General features: G+C 39.4%; 1 protein-coding gene across 1 annotated transcript; it reads left to right on the forward strand.

The window, feature by feature from the left end:
* Positions 1-212: 212 nt before the first annotated feature.
* On the forward strand, positions 213-22,972 carry SLC25A24 (solute carrier family 25 member 24). Its single transcript, XM_068406018.1, has 10 exons — positions 213-507; positions 11,427-11,553; positions 12,070-12,157; positions 12,633-12,744; positions 15,362-15,520; positions 15,841-15,993; positions 17,163-17,270; positions 20,053-20,220; positions 21,345-21,495; positions 22,174-22,972. The coding sequence occupies exons 1-10, from the start codon at positions 322-324 to the stop codon at positions 22,350-22,352; spliced, it is 1,431 nt and encodes a 476-aa protein (XP_068262119.1). The 5' UTR covers positions 213-321; the 3' UTR covers positions 22,353-22,972.
* Positions 22,973-27,550: the final 4,578 nt, after the last annotated feature.

The raw sequence follows: 27,550 nt of genomic DNA on the forward strand, positions 1-27,550 counted from the left end.
TTTGCAGCGTTGTTGGCATTTCTTTACTTCAACTGCAAACGTTTTAAGGGCGGGAGGGAGAGCTGAGGCGGGCCTGAGGGGCTGCGGCTGCCGCCCGCCCTCTTCCCGCAGCCGTTTCCCGCCTCAGCGGCGAGGGGGAGGAGGGAGGCCGGGGAGCGCCCTAAGGGCTCCCTCCTCCCCCTCGCCGCTGAGGCGGGACCGGGCCAGCTCCTCCTCCGGCAGCTGCGGGTGTTGGCAGCAGCACAGGCGGTGGCTGCCGTCCGCGCCCAGCCCGCGGGAGCCGAGCGAGCGTCCCGCTGTCCGTACCCCCACGGCCCCGCCATGTTCCAGCTCCTGCGAGGTCTCGCGTTGCCGGTGGCCGCCTGCGACGGGAGCAGGGATGGCGACTCCCGGTACGCTAACCTCTTCAGGAAGCTGGACCTCAACGAGGATGGGAGGGTGGATATTGCCGAGCTCCAGACGGGCCTCCGGGCCATGGGCATCCCCCTGGGAAAAGAGGCGGAGGAGGTAAGAGCGGGCCGGGGGCGCGGCGGCGGCGGCCCTTCCCGGTCTTCAGCCGCATCACGCCGGCGCTGCCTCCCGGAGGAGCAGCCGCTGGCGAGCGGCCTCTCTCCGGCACCCCGCGGCCGTGGGGAGGGCGAGGCGCGGCCTGGCCGCCCCACCCCACCGCCCGTCCCGTGAGGGTCGCCGTGATGTCCCCGGAGCCGAGGCGGGGAGACTGCTCCAGACCCGGGAGCCGCAGGTGCGGGCTTTGGGCCGCTCCTGGCTGAGGTCGGCCTCGGACCCGCCTTGTCCCTTCCCGGCAACGCCGTGCCCGCTCCAGGGGCCGTATTGTACGGGCACGCCTCCGGGTTGTCAATGAAGGATCCCGAGCGCGAACGCTATGGGCAGTACGGCTGCTGGCGGTTCTGTTGCCTAGTGGGCACGGCTGGGTTTATTCATCATGTGTCAACTCTTGACTTCCTTTGACTCTTTGTTGTGTGGTATTTGATAGCATGTTTCACCACCAGCACAATAAAGGATGGTAACTTACAGCTTTTGTCTGTCACTACGTTTTGCATGATCTAGGTCAGAATACATTAATGCTTACTTTGGACAGCCGGTAAGTAAATCTGTGTAACAGTAAGTTGCAATATCAGATCTAGTTATTGAAGCTAGGTCTCCATGAATGTGTGGACATGGAAACGATTCTTCTTGGCATGAGCTGTGCCTGATACCAAGGCCCTTCTATTTAAAAATGCACACTTGTAACAACGGCCGTCAAACCACAAAACAGCACGCACTGTTTGGGCTGTGGATTCTACAGTGATGGGGTTGGACTGATAAACTCCTTTGTCCCCTGTTATCAATGTTGTGACCTCACGAGTCAGTAAAACTTGAGTCATCAAGCATTCCAGTCCAGTGCGGAGTTACACTAGGTAATCTACCCTATACCTGGAAGAGAAACTTCTTTTTCCTAGTTTTTTTTAGTAATCCCCAGGGATCAGAATATAAAATAATTTAATAAACAATTCTGTAGGCTTAACTATTTGTGTGGTAAGGCAAGTTTGCGCTGAAAAGATACGCATAGGTGAGTTCAGTTAGTCTGAACAGGTGCAGCAGAGATCTGTGCTAGAGCTATTACTGTAACAGTCATGTTCTTTATTTCAGTATGAGGAATGGTTAGATGGCATTCCACTGCTGTGCCTGAACTAGTTGCTGCATATGCTCTGAAAGAGGTTCAGGAAAGTGAACTTAAAATCTAACTGCAGTGTTGAGAGATATGTTGGGTCAATAATTCAATTTCAGTGACCTTATACTAGTGTTGTGGGACACTCTGTCAATTCTTTCCCATGGTGTAATTATTTGGTCTCTATTTTACCTCTTTTTGGTATATTTAATTCTCTGTCTCATCTAGTTAAGGAAGAAGTATCCAGCAGGCCTCTTGAGTTGAATGATGCTTGTGTGAGAGTGTAAATGAAAGCATGCTTTCACTTCAGTCTTGCTTCTGGTCAGAATCATCTTTACAGTAGCTATGTTTTGTGTTCTCAGCTTTTGGTATATAAAGCAAGGACAGTTTGGCCTGTTTGCTTATCCATGAGAGTTGTCAGTATTAAAAGCATACTAGTTGCAGACTTCAGTCACACATTATATACACATTATTGAAAACCTGTTGTACCAGTTTGACTGTAACAATTTGGGGTTTTTACTTACATTGAACAACAGGGGAACAGGTGACCAGTTATTTTCTGGTGTTTAACAAAGGTGGTCTTCCCACATAATTCACTGAAAGCCCTGAGACACAAGTGGCATGTTTCTTAAGTTTTGAGCAACTTGGAATTAAAGTTCCAAGTTCTTTCTCAAAATCAGTGTGATGCCTTTTGTTAATAGCGCACATCTGAGTATCTGTCAAATTCTTCTCAGTTGCTACAGGATAAACTGGAAGTGAAACCCATGAAATCAACAGAGATAAGCTAGACTTACCTGGATGTAATGGAGACCAGGAACTGTCTGCCTTAGTGACTTAAGAAACTCAAGAGTAAACAAAATAAGCCATGAGTCATGTTACATGTTTGAGAGAGGTGGAAGAATTGTTAGAGTGCACTGAAACTCCTATATGCTCCCTATTTTAAACTTAATGGTAGGCATGGTTTGAACTAGAAACTAGACTAGTTATATATAACTACTAATAACTAGGCTTCTTATAATAAGAGAGCCTCAGTAAGACTTGCCTCCAGCTTCTTTCCTGTCTTTACGTAGGTAATCTGCTTTCTGTACTCTTTCTTGCAACTCAAAGCTGCCTTCTCCTGCTTACTTCACTTCGAACTCTAAAGTGATGCTTAATTCAGTAAAATGTCTTTTTACTACTTGGTAAAAAGGTATTTTATTAATGAAGTCAAGTATTGAATCATCATGTTTGTGTTTGGAGAAGCAGAAGTAGTCTTCTAATTACTAATAACTAATGAGTAAGGAAGTGAGATGTGGAAATAGTACACAGTCTGGCAAAGTGGTGGCTACTGAACTGCTCAGCCCTGCCAACACAGTGGCACTATGGGGTGGGCAGATCTTGGGATATCCTAAAGCAGAGTAGGCTTTGGTGCCTCGTGGCTGGGTCGAGGTCTCAGGCCTTGCACTACTGTTACGTTCTAGATGCCGGTCTGGGATAGATGTCCAAAAATACTCTTGCAGGGCTGGCTTCCGTTGCATGGGATGAAATCCACGTACACAGGAGTGTTGGCCACCGTACTTCTGGGGGGCACAGCTGCTTCCTGGTTAACTCCTGGTAAGGGACCGTGTGAGCGTTACTGTGTTTCACTGCAAAGTCAGTTGGTTCATCCTAAGTTGTCATCTTCAGGGTATAAATTAGTGTTTGTGCTAGTATTACTTTTGTCTTTTCTCTTGAGATATAATTCCTCTCTAGAAGGAATATGCATGTCTTTAAAAGATACAAAGCTGCTCTCCATTTGAGTAATAGACTGCTGGTATGCTCTTTTTATTTCACCTTTCATCAGTTGTCTTAGCAGTTTTATTAATGTTTAGTGTATGATGAGACACTCTTCTAGGTGAAGTAACATTGTAGATACGAGAATTGATGTGAAACCATGTGGTAAGCTTTGGAGGTAGGTTGCATGTCCCTCTAAGGAAGAATAATTTTTTTCCTCATAGCAAGACATCATAGCGTGACAGAAGCTCCTGACTTTGTGTTCTACTTGACCTGCCTCCTGTCAGTATCTGACAGACAAAAGTAAACCACTGGAAAATCCCGAGATGTGTGCTGCTTAGAGGCTGCCAGGATGACTCCTGTTTTATATTGTAGTATATTACCCGCCAGGAATGGGTAACTTTGCAAAGCTTTACAGAAGATTCCTGACATAATACGTCAACGCCTACGAAGAAGGAATTCAGTGTGGTAGCAGTACCAAAGGGCGCTCTACAAGCAACATTAACAGCTATTGTGTGGTCACTTTGATTAGCGGAGTTGTCCAGTAGAGACACAAAATAGATGCTGCGATCAGATCTCAAATGATCTCATCCTGTGTCTTCAGAATGCTGTGAGTCTCTTAGGCAGGAGTGCCATAAATGGTGCGAGTGGTTGTATGAAGTACTATTTTTGTTCACCCTTTCCTTCTGTTGCAATCAATCCTTACAGTAAACCTGTAGGAGGTGAACCCTGTATTTCAAGCTTCGGTTTGCAGTAGGAACAGCCAAGGATTCAAGTTCAGGTACTATTTATACATTGAGTCCTGGAGCTAGGAGTAGAAAGGTGTTACTGAAATGAACTACATTCTGGAAACAATATAATGATCTTATTTGGACTGACTCTCTTGTCAGGTTTTGATGTAAGACTTTGGCTACATTAAGGCTCCTTTAGATGGAGAAACAGTGTGATGAGACACCTCTGTGTGGTGGAAACAGGGCCCAGTGAGCCTAATTCTCAGCAATCAGAATATGGTCTGTTTAGAGTAATTGACTGTGTTTATGAAAATTTTAGTCCAACAAAGTCTAAAAATACTCAGAACACTTGAAGTGTGTTTCTGCTTTTAACCAAAGAAAATTCAGAATTCCATCAAGTGAGGCAGGCCTCTGTGCTGTGTTACAGTGTTGTGTCTTGGTGTGAGAGGGTGGGTGAGAACAGGGCCAGGTGTGCATTGTTACCTTCTGTGCTTTTCTCTGGCCTCTAAAAACTACAGCTAGGTAGTGCTTCAGAGCTTGAAACCTACTATATAGCTGTTGTTAGTCCAGAAAACACATATTTGTTTAGTGACTGAGCTAAATACGTCCTTGAATATTTCTCCACTGTTTTATTAAGATTTTTGCGCTTTTCTTAATTTTAGTAACTTCCCTTATATGGCAAAATTAGAAGACGAGTAGACCAAGTTAACTGAAGCCTCTTCGTTATTTTGTAGCTTGGCTAGAAACATACAAAAAGCACTAGTTCCTTCGGCAACTTCCTAGAAGAAACATGGGCATTTTTGATCACACGATATCTACTCTTAGAAATTATTATCATACATGAAATGCAAATTCACAGTCTTAAACTTCAGCACTTTCATGTCTGTGTGTCATTCTTTATGTGAAATGAAGCTTTCTCTCACCTTAAAAGTATGCCAAAAACTGGTACTATACATTCAGAGTAGACGGACATCTTCAACTTTTTACCAAAACAGATGTCATGTCATATGATTGTGGAAAACTGGAACTACTTAGTTCCTTTAAACTTTGCTTTTCAGGTCATAATAGGTGTTACGATTATGTCTGATTAGGGGGACTTAATTGTGAAATACCACAAACATCTTCAGTAATGTATCTGACTTCAGTTGTAAGCAAATGTGTAAGTCATTATTTCATTTGTTTTCATAACATTTTAAACATCCAAGGAGATAAAACGAATTTTTTTAATACTAACTTGATAGGTTTTTTCCTGAACAGCGACAGGGTACAGTGAATGATTAATTCTTCCTCTTGTTGCTGCAAAGTGCAAGAATGCTAGGCACCAAATATGGGCACCCACACCCCTGGAAGAGCTCTTAACTGCATGTTGGAATACTTTGCTAAATCCCTGTCTTGAGACCACAGTGTGTTCCATGTAAACAAGGTAAACTGGTAAATCTTTTAACATTGACTGTGAGGTGGGGATGCGTCTGTAGCAGAGTAGTCTTGTTTAATGGAAAAAGTCAGTCTACCGAATATGTTCAGAGTCAAAAATACCAGTGTAACTTGCAAGGAATGATGAATGAAGGTACACGGGATAGTTTGCATCTCCCATTTATGCTGTTTCAGATTCTTGGAATCTAATTCATAGTTACGAGTTGAGAGAGTTTATCCAGGTCCTGAGGGAGCAGCTTCTGCAAGGCATACTGGAGAGCATGCTCACCACTTGCATCTCTTCCTTTTTAGGCTCATTTTGTAGAGATTCTGTTAACTGAAATGGACCAGTGAGAAGGCTGCTGCCAGTGTGTTCCTGTTGCAGGGAAGAGTGGTGCTCAGGACAAAGAACAGGAAGGGGAAGCTCTGCAGCTGATAGCAACATCTCTGCTACTGCCAAGGGTGCAAGTCTGCTGTACTGCGGTGGGGGGCTCTGTTAATGTCTGTCTGTGGCAGGTTTAAAGAGCCTGCTTCCGTAGTGTTTACGTGTTGGTAGTATCCTTTGGGAGGGAAGCAAATAAATATGAATGCAGAATTTGAACAAGTTGGGAGGTCTTTGGAGGCAGTGCAAATTACTGTTTTGCTCAAAATGCAGTGTTGTGTTGGATTTGTGGATGTTGTGGCAGTCTGGTTTGTTAAGAGTGTTATGTAGACTCATTGGTTGGGCTATAACGTGCGTGGACACGTCCTCAGGCCCTTTCCCTTTGTGCTGGATTTATCTCCCAACTGATGCAGTTTGACAAGACTGACTTTAATAATCTTTACTACTGATTTCTGGGTTATCATTGTGTGTCAGAAATTTGTGTAGTCTTGGCAGATATAGATAGGCAAAGGACAACATTAGTTTTTAGTATTGTAGGGTATGTATCTAGTAAAGAGAGTGGAGTTGCATATATTTGAGCTGTGACTGAATTTGGCTTCTGATAAGATTATAGTCTAATAACTTATGATTGTAGAATATGAAGCTGTATGAATGCCTGGTACTAATTATTTTGGAGGTGAGGGGGGTGAACAGAAAAAGGGGAGAAGAGGAGAAGGGGATGGTGTGGTTGGTTTTATATGTAGTACCTCTAGTTTTAAAAGAAAATGTGAAATTTCTGAATGTCCAAAGACATGATGCTGTTCTTGCTGTGGTGCTGGTGTTTTTTCTATGCAATATTTGTAGCTGTGCCCTTTGGAGCTCTAGTCATGGATTACAGAACAATGAATAGCTAATTGCACCAATTAAGTGTCTTTAAGTGGTTTGTTTTTTTTTTTTTTTCTTGCGTCTTGTAAATAGCATGATAGGAAGCCAGAAACACCCAGTAGATTCTTGATGGATCACTTCATTTTAAATATTCTTTACGTTATATTAAGTAGCTGAAATAACAAGCTAATGAATAGATGATTGTTAATTATTCGTACTGAGCAGCCCTGCCTTTCATGCACAATTCAGTTTTGTAACCAGAATGTGAAGACTTACGCACAATACACAAATAATGATACTAAGTGATATAAAAATTAAGCTGTGAATTTAAAAGCAAAGTCTTCATAAAAGCATTAAGATTTCTAGTGTCTTGCATTCTCTGTAGCTATGAATGTGTTAAAGTTCATAACTTTGGCACAGAGTAATCTAATAATTCATCAGGCCACTTACAGGGCGTTGGGATTTTTAGGTGTATATAAAGCTTGTCTGCAACTTTTCTGATATTTTTTTTTTCAACAGACTTGCTGGCTTAGGTTTCCATACCAAATACAGAGGACTTCTGGAGGAGCAGGAATTCAACACTGCAACATGCTTTATCTAATACAGAAATTTAAAAATAAAATTCTTCAGTGTGTCAGTCTACTTGTGGCCTTTCAAATTGGTGTTGCCTCACTGTGCAGGACTTTGAAAGCAGCTGTATTAACAAAATATACAGCAGAAAAAAAAAGTAGCAGAATGTAAAAAAAAAAAAAAGGCAGTGTCATGACCAAACAGATCAGCACAGGAGCATTGTATTCAGTATGTGTGAAGGCCTGTAGCATTAAAAAGAAAGATCATCTAAACAGTCTTCCTATATCTATCAGTAAATAGCAATTCTTTACGTGGTCACCATTTCATTTTATCTAATGAATTATCTTTATTGCTTGGGGTTAAAGATTTTAGACAATGAAAAATGAAATGGTACGCCTTGAAAAATAAATATTTTCTTCTTTGGGCTGGACCTGCGTAAAGGTGAGGTGATCCCATAGTAAGTCTGTAACAAGAAATGGCAGGTTTTATGTGGCAGGCACACTGAACATTGTTTCCCAGGACTTCCAAGAGAGGACTGGCATCTAGTTTGGTTCCTGCTCTATTGTTGTAAGCATGCCTGTTTTAAAAAGCATCCAGTTCTCCTCTATCAGAGAAGCTGGTGAACCAGGAAGTGGCACAGTGACAAGTAGCTGTTACCATGCAAAATCTGGTGGTGTATTAAATGCAGAACAGCGGAGTTGGATTCCTTGTTGAACTGAAGGCGATTGAATGTTGGAACAGGTTGCCTGAGGAGGCTGTGGAATCTCCATCCTTGGAGGTGTCCAAGACTCAGTTGCATGTAGTTCTGTGCAACTTGATCTGATTAGATCTAATTAGATGTGCTTTGAGCCAGGATTGTGCTCGATGGCCTCCAGAGGTCCCTTCCAACCTGAATTATTAGTTGATGCCATGAATGGGCAGTTTGTACCTGGGAGTTAGTGTGGCACAGAACCAAGTGTCTTCCTGCTGGCTGTGCCCATGGAGTGTATAACCCTCCACAAGGCAGTTTTTGCCATCCAAGTGGAAGGCAAGCTCCTTTCAGCGTTCCTGTTTGTTCCACAAACTTGCGAATTACTGGTTTTAATCTGAAACTTTAACACCCACATAATTAGTACATTTCATAGACACTAAGAGGCTTTTGTTTGTATGAACTTTTAGATTTGTAATGTGAGAAAAATGCATGTGCCTGCTGAGGAAAAGCATACGTTTTTGTTCCCTGTCACTTCTGCTGCACTGAGAGTGGCTGAGACTGGCTTGAAGTCTGGAAAATAACTATAAAAACAAAAGTAGAGAATGGAGAATATGTGCTTATCTGTTTCTAGCTGTTGCAATATAAAATCTGCTCATTTGGCAGATGAAATGAAAGGTGCCCCCCTGCACACACACTAATTGCCAGCTCTCTAAACCTCTGAGGAATTTCCGTTTTCTTTGGCTCACATCATCCTCAGCAGTGGAGATTTTGTAATTGGAATTCAGTGAAAGTTTTGTTACATCTGTGAGCCATATTGTTCCGTATTTTTGTTTGTGTAGTTCAGATAGCAGTAGGGAATAGTAACAATTCACATTGATTAAATGTCACTCAAAGCTTGTGTATTGCTGCCATGTAAATTACCTCTTCTCAGTAGCTTGTGGGAGTCTAGCAGACCACTCGGATCCTGTGGTATGAGGTGCCATGTGTGGAGTATAAGAAGGACTGAGATTGCAGTGTCTTTGAGGAGGGGACTCTTTTCTGGCTAGCGTAATTTTTAATGGTGGGTTTTGATTTTGTTTTTTTTTTTTTTTTATTTGTTTGGGGTTTTTTCAATGATTACTCTATTAGCCTTTCTTAATTAGGCTTAATTCTTAATCCTTCCTTAATTCAGGAATGCATCCATAAACTGCAATAAACATGAACTATTTTTTTTCATAATGGGAAATTCTGAACAGTCCTAACTGTATTGGCAAGGGCATGAAACTCAATTGATGAGTATATTTTTGTTGACACGTTATTAATAGAAATGACAGTCAAGCTCAACTTAACGAGTGTACTAAGAACACTATTTTTCTAAGCTGATACCAAACACCTTTATCCGAGTATGCGGTAACTTGAGTGGATTTTATTCTGCATAACTTGCTCTATTATGGGAAGTAAATAACTTGCTTCTTATTTCATTGTGCAGTACCACGTTGTCTTCCTCCCTTCCATTGAGAAATCTATGATAATCTTACAAATTTTGTTTTTTTTGAGATTTAACATTAAAGTACATCTTTTTTAGTACAGGGATAGGAAAGACAAAGGAGGCAGCATGAATGTATTTAGATGCCTTCAATTTTTTTCAGATACCTGCAACAAATACACTAGATTTTTCAACTTCCTTTATGTTTAGTTTCTGTAGGCTAGAACTTGTTGGACTTTGGTCTTTTGAGGACTTCTACTAATTCTAGTGGAGTAAACAAAATGATTAAAAACGGATTTTGCAGATTAGAATAGCCGTGCAAATCTTGTTGAGAGTTAGTTTATTCAGAAACTACAGTTGCGCAAGGCAGCCTGCAGAATAGAAGATATTTGGAAGGATTTTTGGCATATGCTTCGTGTGTACCCTGAAGCGCTCTGAAACTTACTGCAAGTTAATGAAGAGATTGTGCTGTCAGGTTGGTCTCCTGTCCTTCTTGTACGGAGTGCTGCCCCTGTAGGATTTCACACATTGAGGGATGGGGACTGATGCCCAAAACAAAGAGATGAGGCATAATTTCCCCTTAAATCTTGTGTTCTAGAGCAGGGTTTTGGGGTGAATTTCCCTGTCCGCTTCCTGCGCATCCTGCCAGAGGAGGTGGCAGCTCTGTGGAAGTGTGAGAGTGGGTGGAAGGCGCTTGTGGCCATGCGCTGTGGGCCTTGTCTGTCCTCCGCCCCGCTGCTCTCTCTGCAGCCCTCCGTGTGTGAAGCAGCCCGTGCTGTGGTGGAAAGCCCAAGCTAATAAATCCTGCAGAGCTTGTTAGCCTGGGCTTTGCTCTTCTGGGGCTTTGCCTTTGAAGACATGCCTCAGCAGTTACAGGCCGATGCTTGGGGGGCTGCTGTAATTTTCCTTTTTTTAAGAAGTATGTTTTTCGCACACAAAGATGGTAAAGTATATTGGCCCTTTGTTGATGGAGAAGTGTATGCCTAGGCTGTATTTCAGACTTGTTTCCTGCAGCGCTGGCGATTATATACCATGCATTCAACTGGTAGTTAATTTTACACGTAAATGTTTCTTATCTGCAGGACAGTTACTAGGAAACACATACAAAAATGGAAAATAATTGTGCTTCTATTTGTTACAAGTCTGTTAGGTGTTTTTTAAAATTTTTGTCAGGGCTTCAGTTTGAAGCACAAAGCCCTCCCTTCTCAAACCCCGGTGGGTGGAAATGCTAGTCAGGTGAGACCTTTGTATTTCTTTTGATCAGCAGTTAAATAGTTAGTTGCTATTTGTATTTTTATCTTTATATTTCTTAATTAATAGACCACTGGATTAAAGAGGATAGTTAAGACTGTTTAATATTACTGAAATATTGACAAATTTCATGTATAACCAGGAAAGTCACAGACTTACAGTTGTTCTCTTTCGTGATTTTGTCCTGTCTCCCACCTCCTCCTCCACAAATTATTTGATGCCTATAGGTGTAACTTGCCAGTGTTAGTAAGAAACCTTAAAGTCACAGAATCACAGAATCAATCAGGTTGGAAGAGCCCTCTGGGATCATCGAGTCTAACTATTGCCCTGACACCACCATGTCAACTAGACCATGGCACTAAGTGCCATGTCCAGTCTTTCTTTGAATAGGAAAGTTATGTAAATAAATAATCTATCTTTGCTGCTGAGTGTTTTCTCTCTTTATGAAAATATGGAAAGTATGTTAAATTCTGAAAACAAAATGTAGCTCTGAAGTATATGCTTAGGTGTTTTCCTGATTTGACTCCTGAAGTGACCAATATGACACTTTTTTTTAAAGCCAGGGCTGTGCTATGCTGCTGTTGCTTTGCGACCTGGTGTAATTTGGAGAAGTCAAATGCTGAATTTTCTCTCAACAGAAAATTTTTAAAGCTGGAGATACTAACCAGGACGGACAGCTAGATTTTGAAGAATTTATGCGGTATCTTAAAGATCATGAGAAAAAGATGAAGCTGGCATTTAAGAGCCTGGACAAAAACAATGATGGTATGCTTTGATTTATTTTTTGTTCAACTGTTGTTTGAAGAAACTGTGCATTAAAAGTTATCTTCATTTATGTTCTTTATCTAAACTGGAGGCAAAAAGTTGTGAATATGGAACCTCTACTTCTTTTCCTTAATAGGTTCATAATTATAGTTTACTGTAGATTGAGACAATAAATTATTATAGTAGTCTTTCTTTTTGTTATCTTCCAGGTCCGTTGATCTGGGGCTCTGTTCCTCAGATGGAGGCACTATAAGGAAGTTTCTAAGTATCTATTAAGATAAACCAGTTTTTAACTCACTGAATGTTTGCATCTCATTTGATTGCATGATTTTATTGTACTTAACTTTACTCAGTCCTTGTAGTGAACGATCAAAATATATCATCCGCATTTAAATTGTTTTTAAATTATCTTTGCTGTTATGTAGCTGTTACAGTGGAACTTAGTGAGCTCCAAGGTGCTAAGTGTATGAAGCTCTGTGTTTTAAATATGTATTATCTTTCTTTTAATGTTTCAAGGAAAAATTGAAGCATCAGAAGTTGTCCAGTCCCTCAAAATATTGGGTATAAGCATTTCAGAAAAACAGGCAGAAAAGATCCTGCAAAGGTCAGGAATTATTATTTCTTAAAGTATTTTAAGCTTCTTTTGTATTGTTAATTATTATATTTTTATAATGCAGAGAACAGGATAAATTGAATTATAACTTCGAAAGGTGTTGGTACCTTTAGTGGTGCCTTTATAGGAATTCTCACATATTTCATCTGTTCTTGGGTGATAGTAAGTCTAGTCGCTATTTGAGCATCTGGTTCTGTGAGGAGAATGTTATCTCATTTCCCTGTAAATGTTGTTGATAGAATGAAGCCTGATATTATGTTTTTGAATGGAATGTGCCAGATACACTTGGATAAGAAAAGCATAGTATTGAAAGGCAATGGCAGATTCAGCCTTGAAGTCTCCATATGGAATTCACAGTCAGTTGTCACTGATGTGATGGCCAATAGCCTTTTTTTTTTTTTAAAAAAAAAGGCAACAAAACCCCATCCCTGCTACTATTTCCTTAAATGGTTCAATTTCTTTTCAGTATTGATGCTGATGGGACAATGACAGTAGACTGGAATGAGTGGAGAGATCATTTTATGTTTAACCCAGCTACAGACATTGAGGAAATAATTCGATATTGGAAACATTCCACAGTAAGTTCAACTTTTTTTTTTAACTTAGTGCGGCTCTTAAGTTCATCTCTGCTGGGTTAATTTGCAATATTGACTATAACAGCTTCACAGTTGTTGTATTTTAAGCATACCTGTATTTAAGATGGTTTGGTTTTCCTTTTCACTTCATGCTCTCCCATTTACAAGCAGGATAGTGAGATGTGAGTTTCTTCTGAGCAAAGAACTTCATCTAAACTTTGCAAATAATTATCAGTAATTCTTAGGAAGGAGTTCTTTCTTCCTTTGGAGATATTCCACAGAAATATAACCACCATAATATTAAATCTTTTTCTTTTCACATTACAGTATATTCTTATGTTCAGTGCTTTTGATGTGTTCAAACAAATTATAGAAACATTTTAACTGTTTCTTATGTTGGAATTAGTTCAGTATTTGCATTTAGATAGTAATCTTTTCATTATAATAAAATCACCGGTGTCATTAGTGATGATTTTCTGTGCCCATGTTCTCACACTCTTTTGTGCTATAGAATTTCGTTTAAGAATGACAGAATATACAGCAGTAGGCTATCCGCTGTGCAGATAAATTTTTTAAGTTACGATTGAGTGGAACTCTTGTCACTTCAGTGACTGACTTTTAAGAACAAATAATAAGGTATGTAAACTAATAGTCATCCTGTTTGCTAAATATCTTTCCTGTAGACTATTGGAGTAATCCATAAAGTTTAGGTGAAGATAGATCTCTTTGAATATAGTGAGGCCATTTATATCTTCAGGGATTAGTCAGCATTTTCATAATAAAAAACAGTTTATGAGATTTGAAAGCTTTGAGTGTTTCACATTGTACAACATCAATTCAGAAATGCTTGCCAAAAGGGAGTTAGCTCCCTGTTTGCTGAAGAAAACACTTGAAGCACTGCTATGAGATCAGATAGTCCTGGTCCCAGCTTACTTAGTGGAAAAAATACCCTTTGCTTTAATAAAATGCTTTGTATTTCTATATTTTTTTTTATTATGGGATGTCATTAGTTACCCCAAAGAAACACTTTTAGAAGTCTCTTGTGATCTTCCAGCGCTGCAGTCAGCTGCTGACCCACTTATCACAGCAAGCAAAATCCAGTTATACAGCAACACAGCTGGTGTTTCAGATAAGAGCAGATGTGAGACCTCACACGCCTGGCGGGTGTTGACAGCTCTTACAATTCTGTTTTTATTGTCAAATTTTAATTGCTGTTAAACTCTTCCAAGTAGATAGCTGCATTGACACAGAATTAGTATGAGTTGGTAGCTGTGGCCTTTCTGTTATAAACACCCTCTAATTTAGTTTTTTTACCTTAGTTGTGTTTAGGGCTTGGTAGACACAAGGTTTAAACCCTCGTAGATATACATAATATCTCTAAGAACATTGAATTTATATTTTGAGAGTTCTGATTGATCTTTAGATGATTCCATGTAGTTGAACAATTGATGATACCTTACTTGGAAACCAGGAACATCAGAAGATGAAAGGATTTTTCAATTAATCTGTTCTGTATTGAATATCTGGAATAGCTGGTGCTTATCCTGTTTGCCCAGTGGCTATATCTATAATCTGCATCCTGCAATTCTTGTGTTCCAAATGACCAAGACAGTATTCTGTCTACTTAACAGATAGGGAACGTAGCATAAATTAGTATAACAGTAGTAAAAAAAAATAATTTATCAGTTCACATGCTTTCTGGTCAGTACTTGTCAGTTATTAAAACATTCTTCTTTATAGGTTTCATTTATGGATAGTAGTGGCTTTGCATTATCTACAGTGTATTTTTTCTCATATATCAATGTTCTAAATTACATGAAGAGCAGAGACTATGTTTTAAGTGGTATATGTGAGATTCCATAGTCTTATGTCTTTGAAAGTTTTATTGCTAAAGCCTATAGTAATGTTCTTCTTTGATCAAATTGAATGGTAATACAAGCATGCACATCTTAATGAAATTTCAAACTTTTGTAGCTGAAAAAGTCATTAATGTGTCTTTCAGTGTAACTGATAAGAAAATTCATAAACCATTAATCAAACTTGTAAATTTATAAGATAATACACAGTAGTTACCGGAAGTAGAATATTCCAATATATCAGCTATAAAAATGCTATTTTAAAATGTTAGACAGGGCAGGGGGAATGGAAATCCCACGTATGTGTGTATAAATTACCATGAGAGAGAAATCTCTTGTTAGCATCCTTAGGAGATTACCAAACTAATCCCAGAAGGCTGTCTGGTGAAAGGACATATAAGCATTTGAGCTTTAGCGCTGATTGTAAAGGTTTACTGATCATGACAGAATGTCTTTGGGCCATACTCAAGACAGAAATTTGTCCTAATTTTTAATGATGATGGTACGGTCTCTGAAATGGTGGGTCTGTGGTGTTATTATTCAATCTCTATGTAGAAGTCATTAAAAGTTGCTATTAATTGAATAGCAATAGCAATCCATAGCAAGTTAATTATAGAATGGAAATTAGAGATATTCTTATTTTTCACTAGCATTTTATTTACATATTCTCAGGTGGCAGGTTAATTTGGAATTAGAACTGTTGATAAAATGGAGATGATGGAACGAGATAGTTATTTGCACATCTTTTCTTTGGATTCTAATAGGTGTTGGACATAGGAGATAGTTTGACTGTTCCAGATGAGTTCACGGAGGAAGAGAAAAAGACTGGACAGTGGTGGAAACAGCTGTTGGCTGGAGGAGTGGCTGGTGCTGTGTCTCGAACAGGTACAGCACCGTTAGATCGCCTTAAAGTGATGATGCAGGTAGGTGCAATGTTCAAGAACTTTTTAGTTTCCCGTGTATTACTTCAGTTTTTAGAGAGGTGTTATGGAAAACTGATGGCCAAATACAGTATCTAAATTCTGGAGATCTATTATGTTTTGACAATTTTCATATTTTGTGTTCATAAAAGTTGTCTTTTCCATAGTCATATTGGCAAAAATGTATACAATATGTTATAGTACTTCTGCCACTAAAATAAGATTTTTTTTCAATAATGGATGTGTTTTTGCTAGTTGATACATTTAAGCAATTTAATACTTACGTGATGAGTGTTCTTTACTGTGACTTTGGTTTATTTTAGGTTCATGGTTCAAAATCAAACAAAATGAATATAGCCAGTGGTTTTAAGCAAATGTTGAAAGAAGGTGGTGTCCGATCCCTCTGGAGGGGAAATGGTGTAAATGTTGTGAAAATAGCTCCTGAAACAGCTATTAAGTTCTGGGCTTATGAACAGGTAGGATGATAAATCAGGAATGAAAATAATGGTAAATAAAATACTGTATCACTCTCACTGTTCGTGATTTGCACTGTTGTATTATCTAGGAGTTCTTATCATGGTTGGAGATTTTGTCACAGTAGTTTAGAGTGACTTTCAGGTTTAAAATAGTCTATTTGTTCTGTTAATAGAATACTTGGTATTAGGCAGATTTTGCTATTGTGTTATAAGCAGTGTAAATAAACTAAATGTGTCATAGATTTTGAACTATCTTCCAGTCTGCATAGCTTTATATGGAGTACTGCATTAATATCTAGTTTGTTGCTTTGAAGTGACAGCAACCAAAAACTTATCACGTTATGCTAGCTAAACTTAGACAGGATTCTTCTTAAGTCAAATATCATGATGCTATGTAAGATGCCTTCATCCTGGATTTCAGAGTTATATTTACCTCTGAATCAGCTTTAAGCATCCTGTTAAGGCCTAATCCTTTGGAAAATGAACTCCCATTCTGGTGAAGTTAAATGATCTTTATTTTTCCTCTGTGGGGCTTGCTAGTGCCTCAAGTTAAGATTAAATTAATGTATTACATGTCTCTGTACAACTATGAAATAAAAGCAACAAAAAGTCAAGTAAACTTTAGGATATTTTAAGACTGAATGGCAGATTTTGATGCCATAGAGTAACTCTGAGCACATTGTTCCTTACTCTTGCTCTGCCTTTTGGGAGCTTATGGCACGTTCTTGCATGAGTGTGTCTGTCTTGAGTGATACAGTATGTCCAGCTCTCTAAGTGTCTCTGTGAACGTGCTAGTTGATCTTTCATTCTTTGATTGGGGAACTGGATCTGCAAGGGAGTCACGTTCCTCTGTTACCTGAGGGCCGTAGTGTGGGTACCCTTGTGTTTGCTGTTTGTAGAATTCCTGACAGTACTGTGGCTGACTGAGGTGTTTAATGTAAGGGATTCTTGCGGGCTGAAATATTTATTGTATTCTTGAGAATCTTTGTCTACAGAGTTGCAATGAGTATAGTGCTAAATTTCTTGGGTTAGTAAATGTAACTATAAATACATGAAGAAGTAAGTATAGCTTGAGAAGACATTTTGTACTGTACTCAAGCCTCTTGTAGTTAACTCTTGCCTCTCCTAAAAATCATGTGATGTTTATTTTGTGTGTTTTAACTATACAGTATAAGAAGATTCTCAGTAAGGATGATGGAAAGTTAGGCACCATTGAAAGATTTGTATCTGGTTCTTTGGCTGGAGCAACAGCACAAACTTCTATTTATCCCATGGAGGTAAGTAACAGAATCTGCTTCTGTTGGACGCTCTGCCAAAAGTCTTGTTCATTTGCTGTTGAAAGTACTGTAGGAATTCCTCAAATTTATTTTTACTTTGGACTTCCTTTCAGAACGTCAGTACTAGGCATTTTAGAATATACTATGCTCTAATTGATACTTGTCATTTTTCTGTATATTTGAATCACAGAATCACAGAATCAATCAGGTTGGAAGAGACCTCTGGGATCATCGAGTCCAACCGTTGCCCTGACACCACCATGTCAACTGGCATGGCACGAAGTGCCATGTCCAGTCTTAAACACATCCAGAGATGGTGACTCCACTACCTCCCTGGGCAGCCCATTCCAATGTCCAGTAACCCTTTCTGAGAAGAAATGCTTCCTAATGTCCAACCTGAACCTCCCCTGGTGAAGCTTGAGGCTGTGTCCTCTTGTCCTATCGCTAGTTGCCCGGGAGAAGAGGTCAACTCCCACTCTGCTACAGCCTCCCTTCAGATAGTTGTAGACCGCAATGAAGTCACCTCTGAGCCTCCTGTTCTCCAGGCTAAACAACCCCAGCTCCCTCAGCCGTTCCTCATAGGTCAGACCCTCCAGACCCTTCACCAGCTTGGTCGCCCTCCTCTGGACTCGCTCCAACACCTCAACATCTTTCTTGAAGTGCGGGGCCCAGAACTGGACACAGTATTCAAGGTGCGGCCTCACCAGTGCCGAGTACAGAGGGAGGATCACTTCCCTAGACCGGCTGGCTACACTATTCCTAATAGAGGCCAGGATGCCATTGGCCTTCTTGGCCACCTGGGCACACTGCTGGCTCATGTTTAGCCGGCTGTCGATCAGCACCCCCAGGTCTCTTTCCGCCGGGCCGCTCTAACTACTCTTCCCCCAGCCTGTAGCGCTGCAGAGGGGGTTGTTGTGGCCGAAGTGTAAGACCCGGCACTTGTTCTTGTTGAACCTCATGTAGTTGGTCTTGGCCCATCTATCTAACCTGTCCAGATCCCTCTGTAGGGCCTTCCTACCCTCCAGCAGATCGACACTGCCACCCAGCTTGGTGTCATCTGCAAATTTGCTGAGGGTGCACTCAATCCCTATGTCTATATCATCTATAAAGATATTGAACAGCACCGGCCCCAGAACTGAGCCCTGGGGGACACCGCTAGTGACCCGCCGCCAGTTGGACTTTGCCCCATTCACCACCACTCTCTGGGCTCGGCCATCCAGCCAGGTTTTAACCCATCGAAGAGTCCACTCATCCAAGCCCCGGGCAGCCAGTTTGCCTAGGAGGATGCTGTGGGAGACAGTGTTGAATGCCTTACTGAATTTGGCTGTATAATATTGTCTAAAGCAATGTTTAAATAAAACATAATTCAGGGAAAAAGCTAATCCAAGAACACATTTAAAATTAAGTATGTATTCAAGCTACTTTCTAAACTGGGCATAAGTCTCTTTCCCCACTACGTGTGTAAGCAAGGAATGGTCTTGTTTGTAGCAGAACTGATGAAGTTCTGTTGTGTTGTGGTCGGGAGCTGGGTCTGATTAGGAGATCAGTGTGGAGAGCGAATATAACAGCTACAGTTGAGGCTGGGTGGATTAACTGCTCTTTCCTCTATGGAACATATTTATATGTGGTACTACATATGTTGCAATTTAGCTAGTGTTAATATATTAACTACTCTAGGGTAGCTATTTCACATCCTGCTGCTTTTAAATAGAAGTAGGATGTATTTCCTTTACTGCTGGTTCCCCAGAAGGTTTATCTTGTTGTGCAACTAACTGGCATATATGTTGGTTCTGGGATTAAACCAATACCAACATCAAGATTTGGAAGTAATGGAAAATGTAACCTAAATAACTTTTTCATAGGGAGGGATGTCAGTAGGAATAGAACTTAGCTGTTTTCATTGCTGACAGTGACAATTATCTCTTTTTAAAAAGCATCCTTGCTGTTAGAGCCACTGAGTCACAGCTAGCATGAGTACAAAGATGGATTAAGTTGTAGAATAACTGAAATGTTATGTAGATCATCTGGATTATACTGATCAATGGAGACAGGTGAACTATTTACAGTAAGATGCTCTGATCTTCCTAACAAAGATACAATGCTGTCCTAGAAGTGGCTTTTAGATTGTTTCTAAGTAAAAGAGAAAAGCAAAGTGCCAGGAAACTCCTGAGGAAGCTGCAGTCTTATGAGGCTTTAAAGTAGGCCAAATTCTTGCTTAGGAAATTCCCTCTGTGGTTTCTTTTGGATACTGTTACTAATTTCTTTGTCCTAAGATGCTATATAGACATATTTGCGTTATTAATCAAATGCTGGGTTTCAGTAGTGAGACACAATCTTTGTATCCCTTAACTACCTCTCAAAGGATCGTGCTTTCTGAAAGATTATTCTCTTAATATGCTTTGCTGTTCCCAGATCAGAAGTGTGATCTGCTAGTATGTTAATGCTCTCACTTGTTCTTTAGCTAATGCTTGTATTAAATATTGCCCACACTAATGCCTTCAAGTTGATCAAAAATCTGCCTGTTTCAATAAAGAAAAGAAATATAAAATGCAATTTTAAAAGGCTAATAATTTGTAAGCTAGGGTATATATGGTAGTATATACCCTACTACTCTGAAGAAGTGTACTGCTAACAAAGCCTTAACAGTAGTCATCACAAAGGAGATTTGAAGTACCAAAATGCACAGCAGTTCCAGGCAACTGAATAAGCAGAGAGATACTGTGTTTATAAAATACATTAATAAATAGGTATGTAATTAAGGCTACTATTCTTTCCCCTTCAGGTTTTAAAGACCAGATTGGCCGTGGGTAAAACAGGGCAATATTCTGGGATGTTTGACTGTGCTAAGAAGATCTTAAAAAGAGAGGGTGTAAAGGCCTTCTACAAAGGCTATGTTCCTAATATTCTGGGTATCATTCCTTACGCTGGCATTGACCTTGCTGTATATGAGGTGAGTTTAGATCACTGAATGCATGTAGCTTTCATTAGTTACTTTACGAAAAGGATAAATATTCTTTAGAATACCTGTATCATTAGTTAGATTTGTAATGTGCTTCTACTATTGCAGTTGCCTTCAATTTAAAATAGATAAATGTGAATTTCCACTAATCTTACTAGACTTTAATGTTTTTCTTTGTCTGCCCCTCCTGGAGGAGTGCATGTGCTGATGGGCCCTTATGTGCAACAGTACCAAACAAGAAATCTACTCGTAAGGCAGGATTATATAGATCTTGTCAATACAACATGCCTGCATACTTAAATAACTCTGCTGGACTGGAACGTTCCTGTTCTATAGCAAATATGGGCCTTAAAAGCGTTTTATCATATTATGTTACCTGTGCAGCATTTATGATACTTAGTACATTTTTTTGCCATTTTCTCTGATTTATTATTGGATTATAGTAACCTGAATTCCTTGTGTGTCTGTGCATGTCACCAGAATTCCTTGTGGCTGACATGTAGTTGTTGTGAGGAGTTTGAAACACCGCTCTTTCCTTTCAAGAGGAACTGGTACCTCTTACACCCACCAGCAACAATTAAAATGTTTTATCTACCTTAGATGTTGCTTCAAAGTGTGATAAGTAACTCAGATGCACAGACTAATTTTTTTTTTCTAGTCTAAACAAATTTTTCTATGATACTGAAGTAGTAATCAGCAGAATTGCTTGAACAAACGTTTTCAAAGCAGTATGGAAATTCTTTTCTACAGTTTGTATCCTTGCTTCTGCATGGGGTGACGTGTGCAAGCTTTTGTTGCACCCTGTGGGGTGCTGAGTTGTGTTCCCCTCCTCCTCCCCCATAGTATTAACAGGTCTAGAACATGGGCACTGTTCCTGCTTCTGGATCTTTTAAGGGTTTCTGTTCTAGGCACTAACTACGGTAGTCTGGTTAAAGTCCTTACCCATGTGCTAAGGTGTTTACCTCTGCATTTTAAAAGTAAGCATGTAGGACTGGCGTAGTGAGATTGGTGCTTTTCAGGACTGAGCCCATAAGATCTGTTATGAATAAAATGTATTTGTTTACTTTCTTCAATGCAGATCTCTTGTGTTATTATTTAATTTTATATCTCGGCAGCTCTTAAAGAGTACATGGCTAGAACACTATGCATCAAGCTCTGCTAACCCCGGTGTTTTTGTATTGTTGGGATGTGGTACTGTTTCCAGCACATGTGGGCAGTTAGCCAGTTACCCTCTTGCTCTTATCAGAACACGCATGCAGGCTCAAGGTGAGTCCTGTTGCACTGAAAATATTTCTCTGTGGTCACATCAAAATTGTGTCATTTGGGATAGCTGTAGCAGAGATGTGGGAATAAAAAAGCCCAACTTGGAAAACCAAGGACGTATCTGTAAAATTCTTCTTAACGTTGGTCTGTTTTCCCTGTTACCCCCAACATTTTTCTTCATTGTACTCAATTCACATGTGACGTTTCGGACACTAGTGCTCTGAAAGCTACATTACATACAAGACTACCAGGCCATAGAGCTCCTGTCATAGTCTGGGAGCATTTTTCTAAAATTTAGAATGTTTCCTAAATTTTAGAGGTAAAATGAAAAGGACTTGCATCGTCCTGTGAAGGTAGACAGCAATGTTTGCTCTGGAGGATATTTCATAAAGACAGTTTCATAGTTGAGATTTTTGCTTGATAGGTTTGTGCGCAGACTTAAAGATAGGAGCCTGGATTTCCAAAGCAATGTAGGTGGATAATGCTTTTCGGTGGGATTTAGACACATGGATGTATCTCAAATACAGTCTGGGACTAAAAAGATCTCCCCTCTGTGAGGACTCAAGTTTTAATCAATGGCCCTAGAAGTGATAGTAGGCTCACCACTCAGCTGTTTAATACTTGCTTAAAAATTTTAATATTACTAGAACTGTTGCATAACACATTATCTTTTTGTTCTAGCCTCAGTGGAAGGAGCTCCACAGCTAAACATGGTCAGTCTCTTTCAAAGAATTATTGCTACAGAGGGAATCCGAGGACTTTATAGGGGCATAGCCCCAAATTTTATGAAAGTGCTTCCAGCTGTCAGCATCAGCTATGTTGTATATGAAAAAATGAAGCAGAATTTGGGAATAGCATGAAATGAAGGAAAAAGGTGAGATGCTTCTGATGTTGTTGAAAACACCAGAACAAAAATGATTTCTCAAGTAATCTGCTCTCACAATTAGAGACAGATCTTTGTGGAGAGATGCTGCAACTTCTACTTTTGCCCTCAAGTGAGAAGAAACTTTCTTAAATTCTAGTTCACCATTTCTAAACAGATACCTATATTGCACTTTAAAATGTCACTGAGTTTAAAAAAAAAATCAAGAAACTATGTTTAAATCAACAGTATGTTTATATTTTCAGGAAATCACGCATATTTTACTCATTGGCGCTTTTTTTTTTGTATTTGTCTTCTCTAAATGTGTATTTGGCTTGGATCAAACCAAAGGTAGGAGAAGTTTATACTGCCTTGATACTGAATATATGAAAGTGACTTTTTGTTTTGTCACGCTGCCTATACTCAAGCAATTCACAGGCAACGTTTTGCACACCTAGAAGTAAGCACTTACTGTTGTTATTTTTACAGACTTAATGTTAAGTTTGTAAAAAATAGGATCTTTGATACAGACAAGGATGGAGTAACACATTAAAATGTAGCCCATCACCTTTATTTTCAGACTAATTTTTTTTTTTTTTAGTTAAAGAGTAAAAGCCTGAGAAAACTGCTGTTCCATGTATCAGAATACCTCAAGTGGATTTACCCGGTATTTTTGTAATACAATCAGTGGTTTTCATAACTTGCTTCACTGGACCTGCTTTTCATTGCACTTGTAAATGCTAGCACCATTAACCATGTTGAACTTTGGGTTACAGCTGCATGTTTTATAGGATCATAATATACAGGAACAGAAAAAGCTTGGTTACTAGATCCATTCCATACAAGTGCAAGTTACTGTTTAAAAATGAGGTGAAGGATCCAGTATTAAGTTGATAGTGATTGTAGTACAGCCAATAGCAGAGCTCATCGTAGCTGCCTTGGGGAGAGAAATGCTTCTCATTTTGGACTCCCCATTCTTTACCTTACTCAGAGGGCTACAGGCCACTATGTGCTTTTAGCCCATAGAGGATTGCATTGTTATGTAAAGGTTTTACAGGTTTGTCACGTGAGATAAATCCTCTTTCCCTCACAGTCTTCTGTGCATGCTGGCTGTTGTGTGTGAAATTCAGAGAGTATAATACTGAAGCATTTTGTCCAAGTGACCAAATGGGACTGCTGATCTCAGGTGCCCGTCAGATTGATGTTAATGAAGCAAAACACACACAAGAGAACTTGTTAGTGCTTGAGAAAGAGCTCCTCCTCAAAAACAAAGCAGCACTTCCTCAGTGTACAAAGTAGGTATTTCCCTGTACAAGTATGTCCAAAGCTGCTGCTGCTTTTTTTTTTTGGCGGGGGAGTGGGTTGGTGGTGTTGCATTTCGGTTGCCTTCAGGACTGAACACTGAAATAGAGTAACAATTACTGCCAAACTCATTTGTTACGCTTTTTCTGCTTTCTGAAATGTGTGGTGTCTTAATCTTTGTAAATTCGGAATTATGTTTATAGTTATCTTGGCCTTCTAAAAACAACTGCTTTTAGACCACTTCCTGAAATTGGATTACTGAAGGAAGAACTTTGTTCCTGTAAGGTCATTAAGGGTCTCTTTTATTCTTCCTTTTTTTTTTTTTTTTTTAAACAAACAAATAAGCAAGCAAACATGAATAACTGCCTGAACCTCCCTTGTTCCACATACAGAAGACTAATTGGGCCATATTTTTCAAAAAGAAATCAGATGTAAATCTGTGTGCAGTGCTTCCATGGCTGGTGTTTATTCTCCATAAACTGATATACAAACTTTATGGAGTTGTTATATTATAAAATGTTGTTTTACCAGATTTTAGAAAATGGCAGCTTTAGCTGTGTCTTTTGGCCTTCCCTTTAGGGAAACCTTGGACTTCGCACTTCTTTTAAAAAACAAAAAGTTGTTCTATCCAAATCATCCATGTGTACAATGCCTTTCTGATCTGAATGTTTCTTGGTTTTGCCAACATTGTTGTATCTTTGTGGGATTTGTGAGATCAGTTCCAAATCATTTTGTTTGACTGTGACCAATGAGCAAATGTATTGTGTGTGTGTGTGTGTGGAGTGGAGATGACTTTAGCAGTGCCTATCTTCTAGACTTGCTCCATTTTTTTTATAGTGTGGAAGTGCCATTAGGAGTATTGAAAATTACGGTAATGAAGTTTTCAAATGTTGAAAAGATGGGGTCTTTCAAATTTAATTTTTCATTATGTGCCTTTATGATGACTGTGTTCAGTTGTGTATTCTTCGTCTCTTAAACATATATTTACCTTTTTAGCTCTGTAAAACTACCCGTTTCTAATAAATGTTTCTTTCTTTACCTGGCTGGAGTGTGCTAATGTTTTCTCATGGCCTGATAGACAGGTGACACTTCTTTATTGCACTGTATGCATAATACTCAATATAAAAAAATGAAGGCAATTTATCTAAAATTAAGTTTGAGACTAGCCTATGCTTTGCTATTACACTGATATTTGAAAACCTAGTTTGAGATTAGTCGATTGTCATCCTGTTTAAAACTCTAGCTGTCTCATCGCTTAATGGAAGATCACATAATGTTTAATAGTTTTGCTTGTTCATTGAACAGTATTACACCATCATTTGCTTCTGTGTATGCTGTGTGACAGAACTCGTAATAATAAGGACAAACATACTTGCTGCTGTTCTTAGTGTTTATCTTGCTTTGATGTTAATCTTACTTGTTAGTCAAAAGATCAATATTAAATCTTTTCAAAGTAATTGACTTAATTTACTCTGCATGTGTAGTATGGCTATCCTAAAAGCATGCTCAGTAGCCAGCTTTGACAACTCCTTATGAGTTTTTCACATCAATCCTTCAAATGTTAAAAAGAATTGTAAACAAATTGGGGAGTCTTATCTTGTCTCTGATTCCTGCAAATACAGTTCTTGTAACATAAGATTTAGAAGTGTCCTTTTAAATAACAGAAGAGGTAGATGCTCGGTGTGTGATTCTTGACTAAATGAACAATCTTACAGTCAGTTCTACTTGAGGCAAGGATGCTTTTAACTGGAAATTCTCTGCAATTGGAAAGGCTGGGCTGTGAATTGTCTCTCTAATGGTGATCAAGTGGTAAGGTGTGCTCTTGAAGATGTCTGAGTCAGATGGTCCCTCCCTCCCCTCCAAAGAGAAAATCTAAACTGCTACAAAATGTAGCACAGGTATTTAAAATAGTGCTTTCAAGTTAGCCTGTTGGGAAACTGAATTCTGCAGTCTTTTTATCAAAGAATAGTCCTGATAAGATGCTTTTTTGATGTGTAGGAGTTATTACACAGGCAGCATGTATGATGTTTAGCTTTTGAAACGTCTCAGATCTGCAATGCGTGTAGTACCATTAGTTCTAACTGCTTGCAACTATGTGCAGCTTGTGTTAAAATAACACTGAGGCAGCAAAACCAGGACATGGACAGGCTGTCTGTTTAGGACAGCATACTTTTCTCCCTTACAGAAGTATTTTTACTATAATTTTGAAGTTTGTGTGTTAGCCAAGGGAAATAGAATGCTAAGCAAGTATCTCAACCGTTTCTTCAAGCTTGTTCCTTTAGTTTTTAGTGTATTCCACCAATGTATTTTTATAATCTGTTGAAATAGTGTGTTTCCATAATACATTCCGAGTTCTTAAATCAGTGGTGATGGATTGGAGGTTGCTACTACTTTTGTCCCTTGTCTTAAAAAGTTTAGTTTGAGACTTGCTAATTTCTACAGTCCAGAAAAATCTTTCCCATTCCTCTGTATCTTATCTTTTGCTAGGCGTTTAATATTTTTCAAAATGTATGCAAAGGTAGTGCCTGTAGATCATATGAAAAATATTGCCATACAACTTGCTACTGCCTCTTTAGTTAAAGAAACTGAGGTGTGAAGAGGATGTAAATCTTAGTGTCATCGGTAAGTTAATGGGAGGTCCAGGAATTGTGTATCCACATCCAAACTGATCCCTAACAACTCTTAGCTTTTCTGGGGTGTTCCTTGAGCAAACGATTCTTCCTATGCTTCCCCTTCTGATGTCTGAGTGGTCTTGGGCATGGCTTTTAAGGCTTCGATTAAAACAAGATACTGATCTAAACTGTATTTTGGAGAGAACATAAGTGGTGATAACTGGATATTCAACACCAAGAATGATTTTGGAATATTGGCAATATTGCTGTGTGACTTATGTCTAGCTTCTAAGCCCTCCCAGTGCCTGAAAATGTGCAGAAAAATGACTTCTTTTTTTTTTTTTTTTTTTTTTTTGTCAATATTTGTGCCATTCAGGGTAAAAATTGTTTGTATTCTGGCAGCTAACTGTGTGAGTATTGTGCATGTAAGCTTTTAAACTTCGGGTCTGTTTTGCTAAAGGGTTAACAAAGGAGTCTAGTATGTACTATTTAGGTGTATTAAAAAACACAGTATGTATACACATGCATACATATTCACATGGGTGTATATATACCTGTATACGTATAAAACCTCTTCTTCTCTGCACCAAGTTTGTGCATCTCCTTTGTGCAGTAGCTGGAGCAGCTTCCAGAACAGCCTTTTGATTGAACACTCTTGAAGCAGGGAAACTGCTGTCCCTGCAGACCTTTCCTCTGCAAGCTGAAAGTATGAGATCAAGGAGAAGGAGCCAATAGGTTCTCTTAAAAAACATGTCAGTAGTACTCAGACTGAAATCCAGAATGTTTCTGTCCCCTCTAGGCTCATGTAAAGCAGAATATCTAGTATCCATCCCATTGAAGTAGGTGTAGGCAAAAAAACCATTAAATTGGAAAGTGGGAGTATGGTAGATGAATGTTTGGATGAGTACTCCTACCATCTTAAACTAACCCTTTTGCTAATGTATTTGACCTGTAGTTTAACTCTTGCTAACGCACTGATATGGAAGTGCTCACTCTCTCTCTCTCTCTCTCAAGCAAACGCCATATGTTTTTTTAATTGTTATTAACTTCTGTTGTGCATGAAGGAATCTCCCTGGTGAGCCTTAACAGCCCCTCTGTCTTGGCTGTGTTCGGAGGAAATGTGCAATTCCGATTGAATTCGCACAGTGCCATCTACTGCCATGTTGTAATGCTGGTTTGTAAGGGGGAATGGCTTCTCTAGACTGAACATTTGAGTTCATTCCTTGGAGTTATCTTTAAAGCAAAGGAAAAACAGTTTATAACAGCGCAGGATAAACCCATC

Source organism: Nyctibius grandis, chromosome 8 (genome assembly GCF_013368605.1).
Source record: "Nyctibius grandis isolate bNycGra1 chromosome 8, bNycGra1.pri, whole genome shotgun sequence".
NCBI lineage: Eukaryota > Metazoa > Chordata > Aves > Nyctibiiformes > Nyctibiidae > Nyctibius > Nyctibius grandis.